This window comes from Glandiceps talaboti, chromosome 8 (genome assembly GCF_964340395.1).
Source record: "Glandiceps talaboti chromosome 8, keGlaTala1.1, whole genome shotgun sequence".
Taxonomy (NCBI): domain Eukaryota; kingdom Metazoa; phylum Hemichordata; class Enteropneusta; family Spengelidae; genus Glandiceps; species Glandiceps talaboti.
In genome coordinates this window covers 14277878-14290293 of record NC_135556.1, presented here as the reverse complement: position 1 = coordinate 14290293, position 12416 = coordinate 14277878, and the positions used below count along the sequence as shown (strand labels likewise).

The 12416-nt window shown below is 35.8% G+C and overlaps 2 protein-coding genes across 3 annotated transcripts in view; one reads left to right on the top strand and one right to left on the bottom strand.

Moving 5' to 3' along the window:
* LOC144438552 (WD repeat-containing protein 17-like) overlaps positions 1 to 6921 on the bottom strand; it is a 72394-nt gene extending 65473 nt beyond the window's left edge. Inside the window, exon 1 of the mRNA XM_078127631.1 lies at positions 6879 to 6921. The gene's annotated coding sequence lies outside the window, so the exon portion shown is untranslated. The remainder of the gene's footprint in view (positions 1 to 6878) is intronic.
* A 354-nt stretch (positions 6922 to 7275) lies between these two features.
* On the top strand, positions 7276 to 11312 carry LOC144439109 (gem-associated protein 8-like). 2 transcript variants are annotated; one of them, XM_078128372.1, is made up of 4 exons: positions 7276 to 8015; positions 9564 to 9635; positions 10653 to 10729; positions 11046 to 11312. In XM_078128372.1, the coding sequence occupies exons 1-4, from the start codon at positions 7463 to 7465 to the stop codon at positions 11166 to 11168; spliced, it is 825 nt and encodes a 274-aa protein (XP_077984498.1). In that variant the 5' UTR covers positions 7276 to 7462; the 3' UTR covers positions 11169 to 11312. The 2 variants fall into 2 exon arrangements, with proteins under 2 accessions (XP_077984498.1, XP_077984499.1); XM_078128373.1 differs by lacking the exon at positions 9564 to 9635.
* Positions 11313 to 12416: the final 1104 nt, after the last annotated feature.

The window sequence follows — 12416 nt, the reverse complement described above, 5'->3', positions numbered from 1 at the left end:
ATTACACATAGGTTTAGTGAAACCATTATCCAACTTTTTATTACATTTTAACATTTATTACATCTTGGCCTACAACTACATGTACTTATTATCGTACCACTAGTGATTAAGAATATTGCCTCTCAAAATTGGAAAGTTCATTAAATTGCTACTAGAAGGGTAATTCAAGCTAGGCTTTCTATAAACTCCATTTAAACACCAGCCAATTGTATTATCTGGGACATATACATCAAATCTAGTCTATTAAATAACATCCCTGTGTAATCCAACTACTACTCATTCAATGCACAGGTTCATAAATTTCTTTTGTATACCTTCTATAAATACAGATGAATCTTCATCATAACTTCTATAGATAGTCTACCAGGGAGCTTACAAATTTAGCTTATATATATCAGCTTTAATTAAAGTGACATAAGCTGAGCTCAAAAAAACATTTTTCAGAGCGTAATTTTTGCTGCACGTTTACAAGCTACTCATACAGTAGTATTCTACTTATACTACTTTGTGTTCGTGTATTGGTTTGTATTTTTACTTCTTAGTATTTTTAATGAATATATTTGTATATTTTTATCTCGACATTGTGTGAGAAGGGCCTTTGGCTTAACAGTGTATCAAATTTAAAAGTCTAATAAGGCCTACTAAAAAAAATTGTGTGGTTCTGGTTACACTCAATTTTAGAATAGGTGGGGTAGGTAGATTTTTTATTCTATTTCATTATAGATATTTTTCATGTGTGAATGTCTAGTTCAGGTTTTCCATTGTTTTCCAAATGGTCTCTGTGTTATTTATTTCATCCTATCAGATGTACAGCCATTACAGATTTGAAGAACAGTTTTATATTCTCTTTTAAGTTGATGTCAGTTTCCGCATCCACTATTTCCCGTGAGACTTCCCAAATTTTGCGATTTTTTTTTTCTTGAATATGTAAAAAAAAGCTTAGGGTCGGGTAACTGGAACCAAGCAATTATTTTTTTTACACCTAACAATTATAATAATAATAATAATAATAACTTAACCATCATTACAAATGAGTGAACTCAATCCCGGTATTCAGATATAACTAACTAATACACTATCCGATGACGTAATTTATCATACATATTAAAAATGTTGATGAAATCGCGATTAATAGTACTGTACTATACAATTAACTGTTCTATAAATTCCAGAAGACAACTTATAAGGGTATGCATTGACATTAACTGTATACTAGATACAATTTAATCAAGGGTTTATGTAAGTATTTTCACTTGAGCTTATAAACTCTGCATGTGCCAAGTTTAATATGCTGCACAGGTTTATATTCCTTTGTGTACACCTTTCTCTCGATAATCTACTGAGGAGCCTATAGTGTAATACATCTCATTTCTATGCAATTCACGATACGCATTATTTTTCAGATTTCAGATTTCTGTCTAAATCCTGATAGCATAATAACATTCTTGTTTTGTATGCAAACACTGTTTCATACTTGTTTTGTTAGAAGGCTGGTGGAAATATTGATGAAAGTGCAGCTGAATAAAACTTGGTATTTCTGATAACATTTTACTATATTGCAATAAATTGATTTATTTCTACTTCCATTCTGATAGGTTGATGTATTGTATCTCAGGATGTTTTTACCAGATTTAATTTTGTTATCTGCCTACCGTAATAGCTGGTTGATAAAATTAATTTTTGTTTTGAAATTTCTGAATTTGTTTTCATTGAATTTCACATACCATACTATATTGACATTTGTTGTTGTTTCTTTATTTTCTTTGTTTTCTTTGCATTACATGCATTAGCAAGGTGACAGAACTGTGATAATTCATGAGATATATCTTACCCAACCAACATCATACTTCTAACAGACTTACTAAATAACAGTGATTTTTTAAAGCAAGATAGAACTATGAACTGGAACTGTGCATGTACCATTGAGATATTTCTGACTGACTTTTAATTGGATTTGGACATAATATACAGTCTAACCTCATTGGTACGAATAACTTGGGACTAGGGAATTCAGTCCATTATATCTGTATTTCGTTACAACCATACTGACACTGGGAGCGCTATTCAACATGACATACATAGGGCGCTATTCAACGTGGCAGAGAAATGGAAACGATTATGACTCGGCTCGATTTTGTTGTGTTCTTCAGAACGTTGGCTTTCTTCCTCAGGATAGTAAACAGGGTACAGGGTTCTCTGACAGAAAATCAGTTCATTGTAAACAGATTTTCACTATATTTAGTTCGTTCTAAACATTGTGATTGACACAGCAAACAATGGTATGAGATCGGTACCTTCACCTAGTGTTTGTTGTACAACCAGGTTTGTGTTATAAGCGAGTTTGTACAAGCAAGGTTCAACTATAGTACTTTTATTAGCAAGTTGTGGGAATGGTAGTCCAGAGACTTGTCGTTGGCATTTTAATCTACCAATCCTACATCAACAAAGAACCAACAAAGGACCCCTAGATTAGAAAGCCAATCACGAGTCTTCGGGCTATGGGAATAGGGAACTTGCAATCCAAACTGAGCATGCTCAGACGCAAAGGACTATAGGATTATCTGTGGTTATCATAATACCTAATCTGAAGCTATCGATAAAAAAAAAACCTCCCACAATGGTCAGGGTAACTATGAATTGATTATTTGTGGTTAAAAACAATGTAACATTCTTGTTTACAATACAAATTGATTAGCATTTATTATCACATTTCCCATGATGCAACATTCAACATGGCAGGTTTGCAAGTTCCCTATTGGGAACTATAAATGTAACGTTGATATTTCTGACATGGTTTTGATAGGATTTTAATAATCATCTTAAGAATGGTAGGCTCTGCAGGAGTGGAGGGGGGGGGGGGGCTGTATGGAGAGAAACTTGCCAACTTGAAAGTAAACCATCCAGCTGCTGATGTAGCTACATGACTAGCCCTTGATAGAAAACACCTATAGTATTAAATCTAGAAGTATCCGTCTGATATCAATACCCTGTAATCAAGATGATAATTACAATCAGAATTAATAGGTACCAGAAAATATGACTTACCAATGTATTTTCTGCAGTTTCTTAATTCATATCTTTAGAGTTCAGAAACACAATGTACTAAACCGATAATTATGGTTTAGTATTTATCTAATTATCTTAAAATAAAGGATCTATTCAACATCTTTATAACAAAGATATATGCTAATAATGTTAGCAACAATTGCATGGAAACATAGATGTGGAAATATGTCATTTGTCATCAATTGAAGCCATACAAGGAAGAGAATACAGAGTGAGCATAAACGGCAGTTACCATGACTGCATGCACTGTAATCATCTGTGTGTCCATTGCTACGTTATAGTGTTGAGCTGCATTTACTATGTACAATGACTTACAATATCATAGAATGCTTTTCACTTGGTAATCAACTAATGTGATGGTAGCTATTATCTTGATAGTGTCAAGATATCCTGAACGTTGTTAATTAAATTGAAAGACTTGGAGTCTTCTTGGTTTTTTTGTTGTTTTTTTATAAATGAGAGACGTTGATTTATTAACTGACTTTAAAAGGCTTACAAAATTCTCAGCAGTACTTAGGTCTCACTAGGATAGTTTGTTACACTCAGTAGAGCTCTATAAAAATCAATGTCAAATTGAACTATAGTATTAGGAGAAATTACAGAATGGCAATCCTCCTTTGATAAACTGAAGGTCATAAGGCATTTCTATTAGTATTACTTGACATCAGATATTAACCAGACTGCACAGTTGCCTGTATTCTACACACAATTATGGGGAAATATCATTATCTAAGTCTTTGCTATAACATGATATGTCAACTATTATATCGGTAGTTGTCACTGTGTATTTACTAGTATTGCCAAACATTTCCATTTGAAATTATACAACTTGGTATGAACTAGTAACTACTGTCATTTATTTTTGAAAGTATATATATAATAGCAATGAAGAATATATAACATATCTTGGCCATATTACCAGAGCTAAGAATATAACATATCTTGGACAGTTTACGGAGCTAAGAATATAACATATCTTGGCCAAATTACAGGAGCTAAGAATATAACATATCTTGGACAAATTACAGGAGCTATGAATATATCATGCCTTGGACAGTTTACGGAGCTAAGAATATAAGATATCTTGGACAGTTTGTGGAACTACGAATATAAGATATCTTGGACAGTTTATGGAGCGATGAATATAACATATCTTGGACAGTTTAATGAGCTATGAATATAACATATCTTGGACAGTTTATAGGAGCTACGAATATAAGATATCTTGGACAGTTTATGGAGCTATGAATATAAGATATCTTGGACAGTTTATAGGAGCTCAGAATATTTATAACATATCTTGGACAGTTTATGGAGCTAAGAATATAATATACATGTATCTTGGACAATGGAGAATATATTGTATATTGTACTGTCCTATGTCTTGGACAGTTTATAGGAGATATAAAGAATAAATGTAATATTTGTATAGTCAATTAGGGGGTAGTACCTCACCACCCCGGCCCACTGACACATCCAAAGTTCTCAGCAGGTGAAGACAAATTCATGAGAACACATGCCTGCAGTGGAAGGACCATTCTACATACATGATCAAAGGTAGTTAGCTGTAGCTCGTCTAAATTAAAGTAGCACTGTCTGTAACTGAGGCCCCATTTCCAGCTGAAACCAAAGTAAACAAGGGGCGGTAGCCGGCAAAATCAACTGGCTACCCAACAATTTTTAGCCAGCTACTTTTTCAAGAATTTGTGTTTAGAAATTCTTGTTTCAACTATGATATGTATTCAATGTTGGACACATTCATGGGTCTTCCTAATACATATTACCACCTACCTTACTCTGTAAGATACAGACATATGTGCCATGCACAGCCAGCACTCATCGTCGTTGTTAAGAAGCCTGATAGGGCTGAACAACACGATGTATCTTACCTACACCTACCTGTACTTTTACAATTTTGCCAGCTACTTTTTAAATTAGCTACATCACAGTGAAAGGGTAACTGAGACTAACAATTTTTTAGTTTCTGGTAACTAATAAATTAGGCCATTATTATATCTGATTTCCTGGTGAGCGCTATATCAGTTGCGAAACATAATTCAACATTGTTCGGTAATTAGTATAACATAAAATTAATTAATTTGAAACAAATGGACCCCTACCCCGTAAATTTATGATTACAGAATGTACCCCTTTAATACTTTCGTGAAAAATCATCCAATAAATTTGACTCCTTTACTTTTATATGATTGATTACTACTAAACAGAGATCATACATAACAATTCATGCTACTTCAAAAATAATTACTTTATAGTTTACACACTGCACTTTTTTTCTTCGTAATAAATAAAATGTCATTGTGTGTAAATCACTTCCTTTAAAATTAATATGGTGGGTGCAACATTGATGACATTACATTTGTAAAGCCTAGGTTAGATGCAGCACTGTAGCGATTTCACTACGTCACTCTCGGTCCTCCGCTAGAACCACTACAGATCTATCGTGTGTAGGCTCAGGACTACCAAAAATGTGTTCAGGATCCTGAACACATATTCACACTGTGTTTTTGTATAAAATATCCCTCACCTCTTTGAAAATTGAGCATATTCTATGTCATTGTCTATTAAATGTGTTGCTCTCAATCGGATTGTAATGCTTCCTCAACGAAGAAATCGTACTATATTCTCAATAACTTTTTTACGACATCGTAATGGCTGACGAGTAGGACTCCAATGTAGCGGTTCAGAGTATTTATTGCCGTTTTGAACAGAAAATGAACTGATTCAAGTACTTACGTAGTGAATTTTTGGATAAATTTTATGATAAAACCACAAGAATAATTGCCGAGAGATTTTAGATTGGCCAAGTTCCTTAATTAATTATTGTAGCTTTGTTTTTCTTTGCAAATCCGGTAAGAAAACAAACAGTAAAACAAACAATGTTGAGTCACACAAAATAAAATATACAAATAAAATTTAAAAGGTATGTAAATGAAAACAAAGCTACAATTATTGCAGCTATGGCTAGGTTTAGTGCTACAGAAAACCATTAATTTGTCTAGAGTCCATATTTGAATTTAGGCATCGCAGCCAAACAGAAAATACACACACAAAAAATAAAAATATTTAAGTCCATTTTGATATTATGAGGGATGATTATACATGGCTAGCGCTACAGGTTCTATTCATGATCACCAAACCGTATCATATGCAAATTAGTATAATAAATCATAGCATTTTAGTAACATGTAGCATTACTAATAACAATCACCTACTTTTGCATATATATTGACAAAACCTCAACAACAACAAATTCTTGTCGTCATACATTTTCATTCACTTCTTTTTTTCTCGAGTTATATTTGATGATGTTTTTTTCTTCTGTTTACACCTTTCTTCAGGTCACAGACTATTATTAATTAATACATGTAAAATTCAAAGTCGCAGTCAACTGTCAAGACTTGAGCTGTGAACTGCAAACTGCAAAGAAAGTGTAGCGGTTTGTTGTAAAATTGCTCAATCATGAAATAGCTATGTTTTAGCAGTCAGTGTCCATTCTGTCAGTGAAAATGACATAGAGTCACTTTGGCGGGAATTTTTTTTTTTTTTTTTTTGTAAATCATGGATAGGCGAATGTACGTAAGGTTCTAAATATATGAGTCTGGAAGCGCTGTATGCCTGTTGTGTTACTATCACAGTATCAGCGAACTATGTACGCTGCTATGCGATGTTCAAATGCGATGCCGCGGGTGCATCTCAGAGAGAATGACTTCCTAGATATAATGTCAGATCAATGCCATACAAGAGCTACTATACCAAATCGAATTTATCGAGAAAGCTAACTGGAGTCTTACCTGTGTATCATTCCCAGAGTAAGTCAAATCCACTTGGCTGCCATCTTGCAATTTGAATTTGTGAGTAGATTGAGACAGGCAGATAAGATTATCGCTGTTGTAAACACACAGTCAGCTCCATGCAAGAAACGCGTCTGGAGATGACAAACTATACTACTAGAAAAATGTGACTTCCAAGTGAAATTTCAAAAACAGCATTTAGCAATTGAAGGTGAAATTGTTGAATAATTTACAACAATCGCTAAAAATCAGCTACAAATCGTAGTAGTACCCACCCGTAAACTAATGGACAGAACCAAATAAAAGTACTGATTACCAAACTCGACGTTGGTGGCGTACTTCATTTTTATCAGCTGAATGACACCGGTGCGGTGCTGTAACTCTCTCATCGGATCAGATCGTGTACGTTACGTTTTGTTTCACAACGGTATCATCTTGGGGTATGATTTGCCTGGAGTAAGAACTAACGCCACTCGTCTACACTGTAAAATAAACTCCATCTGAATAACCCCAATTACTATTCGCTCTCATAGACACCGCAGCTACCGGGAGTTGTAACTTACAAAAATAATACGTTGTACAAGATGAACGTCATAACGGGGAACGAAGAACCGACACCCTCGAGGAGCACATCTACAAACGAAGCTACATTTGATCATCATCACCAATTAGCCTCCTCACCTGGGCAACCATGGCATCAGGATTCCTGTTTCCGTAGATACTGGAAACATTATTCCGATGTACGTGCTTGGTATTACAATCACTGGTTTCCAAGTGTCAGCATGATGCAACAACCAGTCTATCCTTCCCACATTCCTCTCCAGCATCATCCATTCAACTGTTACCATGACAACGCGATGGCCTGGGGAGCAAACTTCGATGCTGAATCTTTTTATCATTATCAGAATTATGATGAAAGACAATCCGATGATAGGCGTGTGCACAATTTCCAAAAGGAGGAACATAGAAACTATGATGATGATGAGGAGGAGGAGGAGGAGGAGGAGGAAGAGATGGATTGTCATGACAACCAAGAAGTTAGTGATTCAGGTGACAACGAAGATGGACAAGTAATGGAAGTCAGTCAACAGATGAAAGCATTCTTTGCACTGTCAGAAAAACATAGAGAAGAACGAAGTGAGTGCAAAATAAAGCACAATTATGAGACCCCACTAGTCTCATATTAAATTCCCTTTTTAGCCCAAATTACGATACTTTGCACAAAGACAACTACCACATCATGCAAATTAACCATGTAATAAGTTCAACCTGCTTTTAAAGAACGAGCAGAATTTACAGCAGGGGCCTGAGGAGAAAATGGGGGAGGGATTCACAAAACAAATTGGGGTTCACAGGGGGGTGGTAGTCTCACTGCCAGACTCGTGACTATCGTCCCTAAGCTGTATGCCGAGCAGCACAGCCACGAGAAGAGAGGGATCATGAAATGGTTTCCTCATGATTTGAACCAACTTTAACCCCAGGAGCAGTCATCTACAATGAGTAACACTGAAGTAAAGCACTTTTTCTCTATGTGCTACACTTGTTTAACATTCATAGCAAGTGTAAAAGTATACTGTTTCAATTGGTTTATTTACAAGCCTAGCATGTGGCCTTTCTAATGTGGTCAATTAGCAAATGAAACAGTATACTTTTACACTTGATATGGATGGTATAAGCGATTGTAACACATACAGAAAACGCTTTACTTTGGTGTTATTTGCAAAATTCCCAAGTGCATTTGCAAAATTCTTGTGGATTCACTGCAATAAGTTCTTCAGCGTATATTGAATGATCATGAGGTTGATGACTGCCAGATAATGTGTTTGTGTATGCCGAAGGGTATTGAAGACAATCTTCCAAGTATTATATCATGGCTTTTAATAATGTGTATGGTTTGAAAATGTCACATTTGTGAAGGCTAGTTTAGGGGGAGGGGGGAGTGGAAATGAACAAAGTTCGTTTATTGAGATTGTATGATATTGTGCAATCTAGTCCAGAGTCATTCAGGACTCAATTCTGACAGTTGTTGAGGGTCATGTCAGTAATCTTGACCCATGCACTGTCTGCAAGCAGGACTAAGTGCAATCATCTCTTGCACACAGTCTGTAAGGTAAACCATGGCAGGCTGTGAAACACCTGTCACATAGGACCATGCTGCCGAGGGCTAATCAACATGATGTATCTTACAGTCTATGTTACAGGGAGAATGTTACTTCACTGATATCCATATACAGATTCTAAACACCATCTTCTGACTTTTTATCTTTTGAGCACGGAAAAGACAACATCTGTATTAGATTACTAGTCTACAGTACTATCCACTGGAAATGTTGAAGACTTTCTACCTTGTCATCAGGAGAACCATGCCATCATGGTTTTTCATTGCCAAACATGGTTAACCATGAAAAATTATGGTGTGTGACCATGGCGACTAGCCTATGGGCCCTCATCTAGTGATTGTTATAATATTAATAATTAACCCCCCCCCCCAAAAAAAAAAAAGGAAAAAAAAAGAGGGAGTTATTGTCGACATCTTTTTTGTGTTTGAACACACTTCTATTTACAGAAACATACCATCACTTATCTGTGATCATTGCAAATATATATTCGAGATACACAGGTCACAGGTCATATAACATACGTATAAGATAACCAATGTTTTTTTTTCATATTTATACTAACCAGGAAAAGAGATTGAAGTCTTGAAACAAAAGATATTTGCAGGCACAGAGCAAGATTACATCAATGCTGAAGACAGTAAGTTATGATTTCTTAAAGGGGCAAGTCAGACTAGGGATTAGTTTGAGATGTGATAGATGTGATGGCTGGTAGAGATATTCAATTAACATGCATAAAATGATAGAATAATCTCCTGTATAACCCACACTTCTCCTTTAGAGCTCAGATCACTGTAAAGTATCTCTATAGTGGTCTGAGTTTAAGAGTAACATCATCCTACAACTTCTGAATTGACCTTTTAAAGGCCAAGGTTTCAATGCCAGGTTCTCAAATTAGTGTTATCTTATCAGTGAAGCCATAGGCATTATTCAAGATTATTGTGTTGTTGTAGACCAGTTTCCATAGAGATCAGCTAGACGACTGTTTTTCACATCTAGATATTAGTCCTGGGCATTTACTGGGGGAGGGGGAGGGAACGAGGTTAACATAGTTCATCTCAGCCTTGAGGCCAAATTCATGCTGTTCTGTTCTAAATAAAATGAGGCTCAATTCTCAATGGTTCCTTTCTCTAACATCCCACAAAAAGTTCTCTTGCAAAATCTTGAATTTGAAACTGAATTTGAACATTAAATTATGGTGTTATCACTTATTCCTCATATGGCACTCTTGTTATTGTTGTTGAATGTCAGGTACAGGGGTGGGGGGTGATCATTCTGTTATCCAGGATGTAGGCATCGTAGTATTAAAATATCTGGGAAATATGTCTTGAAGACTTACTGTATAGTTTATTCATTCACACTCTGCTATGTCATACTCAATGTGCCCTTTGAAGAAATGTTATGTGGCAGTGACAAACATCACCTTGTAGATCACCTTGTAGCACACCAACATTTGATGTTCTGCTATCCCTCACGGTGTGGTAATGTTACAGAAAACAATCTTTATCATTTTGACCCACAACAAAAAAATGGACTTTTATTTGTCATATTTTCTGTGTTGTTGTTGTTGTTGTAAATAAAGTATATTTTGTAAAATCACAATAGAGAATTAGTGTTCTTCCAATTCCACCAGAAATAATTGTAATTTGTATTTCAGTTTACAAGGCATCTGCTTCAACGTCACACCTTGCACCGTCAGAAAAACCAGGTGAACGTCGTCGCCAAGAAATGAAGGTAGGACTGTACTTATTTGTCAACGTCGCAAACCATGGCCTGTTTTACGGCACCGTTCTCAACAAGCCATCCCACTGGTTTCTTTCGAGGTGTAAGAAACAACAGCTCTGGTTTGCGAGAATGTTATATGTGAATTCATTGTGTTTGGTACTGAGTTTTATTCTCCCACAGTAAGAGATCAAAATCTGAGGATTTGATTTTCAAAAATCTGAAATTCAAGCCACTTTTGTACCAGTATTCATTGTTTGCAAAAATCTGAAGCTTTAATTTGCATATGTATAATTACTTGTACCCCATCTTGTGTCTCTGTATTCAGATATTGTATGGTAATGATGCAGCAATGATTCATGGTATGGAGACTGCGATACAGCTTCAGTTTGACAGGAACTACGACAAGAAACAACCTAAACTTTGGCCAACGATACCATTGAAGCTATAGCTTTAGTTTGACAGGAAGTATGACAACAAACAGCCTACTTTCTGACCAATGATACCACTAAAACTATAGCATAATATTTGTGAATGTACTATGAATCAACATAAAGCCCATAACATGCTAGTGCCATTTTGGTGTATTAAGGGTATTTGCTCTAGTGTTTGTGGTGTTGTCTTTTGTCATACTTTCACAAGCATAACAAGTGAAATTGCAGCAAAAAACTTCGCAAACATGAGAGATAATACCCAGACTACCTACACTGGCACTCACAAGTCATGGTTTTTTTGGTATTATTACATATATTTATTCAAACAGCACATTTCATAAAAAGTACAACCGCATTCGTGTGATTTCATGTATTGTGCATGCTTAATTATGTACAGGTTTGTTTTCAGTCATGCTGGGGGCGCCCTCACACAACGGTCAACCCCTTGAGAGGAGGCCAGTGAGGTCAGAACAACGTGACATATCTTACAGTCTTCAGATGTAGTAGCTGTTATACATATTTGACTTCTAATCTACATGAGGACCTCTGTATGCCCTTCTAATCACTAGTTCAGGGTGGGGCCTAAATCTTTTGAAGTTGGCATCACGGTACTTCAGATTAATACAGTCGGTGAGAGGAGGTCAGTGAGAGCAGGAGGACAAGATATATCTTACAGTTTGGTAATTACTGACACATATGTGATAAAATATATCAAGTCGTTGGCCAATAACACAAAGTGAGATTGGTCCTATGGTGAAAATGGTACAAGCTGACTGTGCAAGTGTTTTATATGAGTGAAAATCAATGTGACTTCATAATACCTAAACCACTGTAGTACTGTATATTGTCAATGTCAGTACACGTCGTCTATAGCATTACAATTGCCTTCTGGCATTGTGGGAACAGGTGGTTGCATAGGCGGAGTTTCATCAACATATTTGTATGGGTATAGTGAATTACATCCTTGGATCATTTATAATTTATATCATAACAGGTTTCAGTTCCGTCAATTGAATGTGATGGTTAACTATGCTTCAGTATGTAGAATGCTTACTGCAGGTACCATATCAATGTGCATCAACAATTGTGCCCCCCCCCCCCACAACAACAACAACAAACAAACAAACAAACAAACAAAAACCAGCTTTTACCCCTTTAATGTTCCTAAGGTCATCTAGACAACAAAAAACTTCCCATGGTATACAGTATGGATCAAGAAGTGTAGATTTGGTTCAATGAAAAGAACCGGGGGAAAAAGTTGGGTG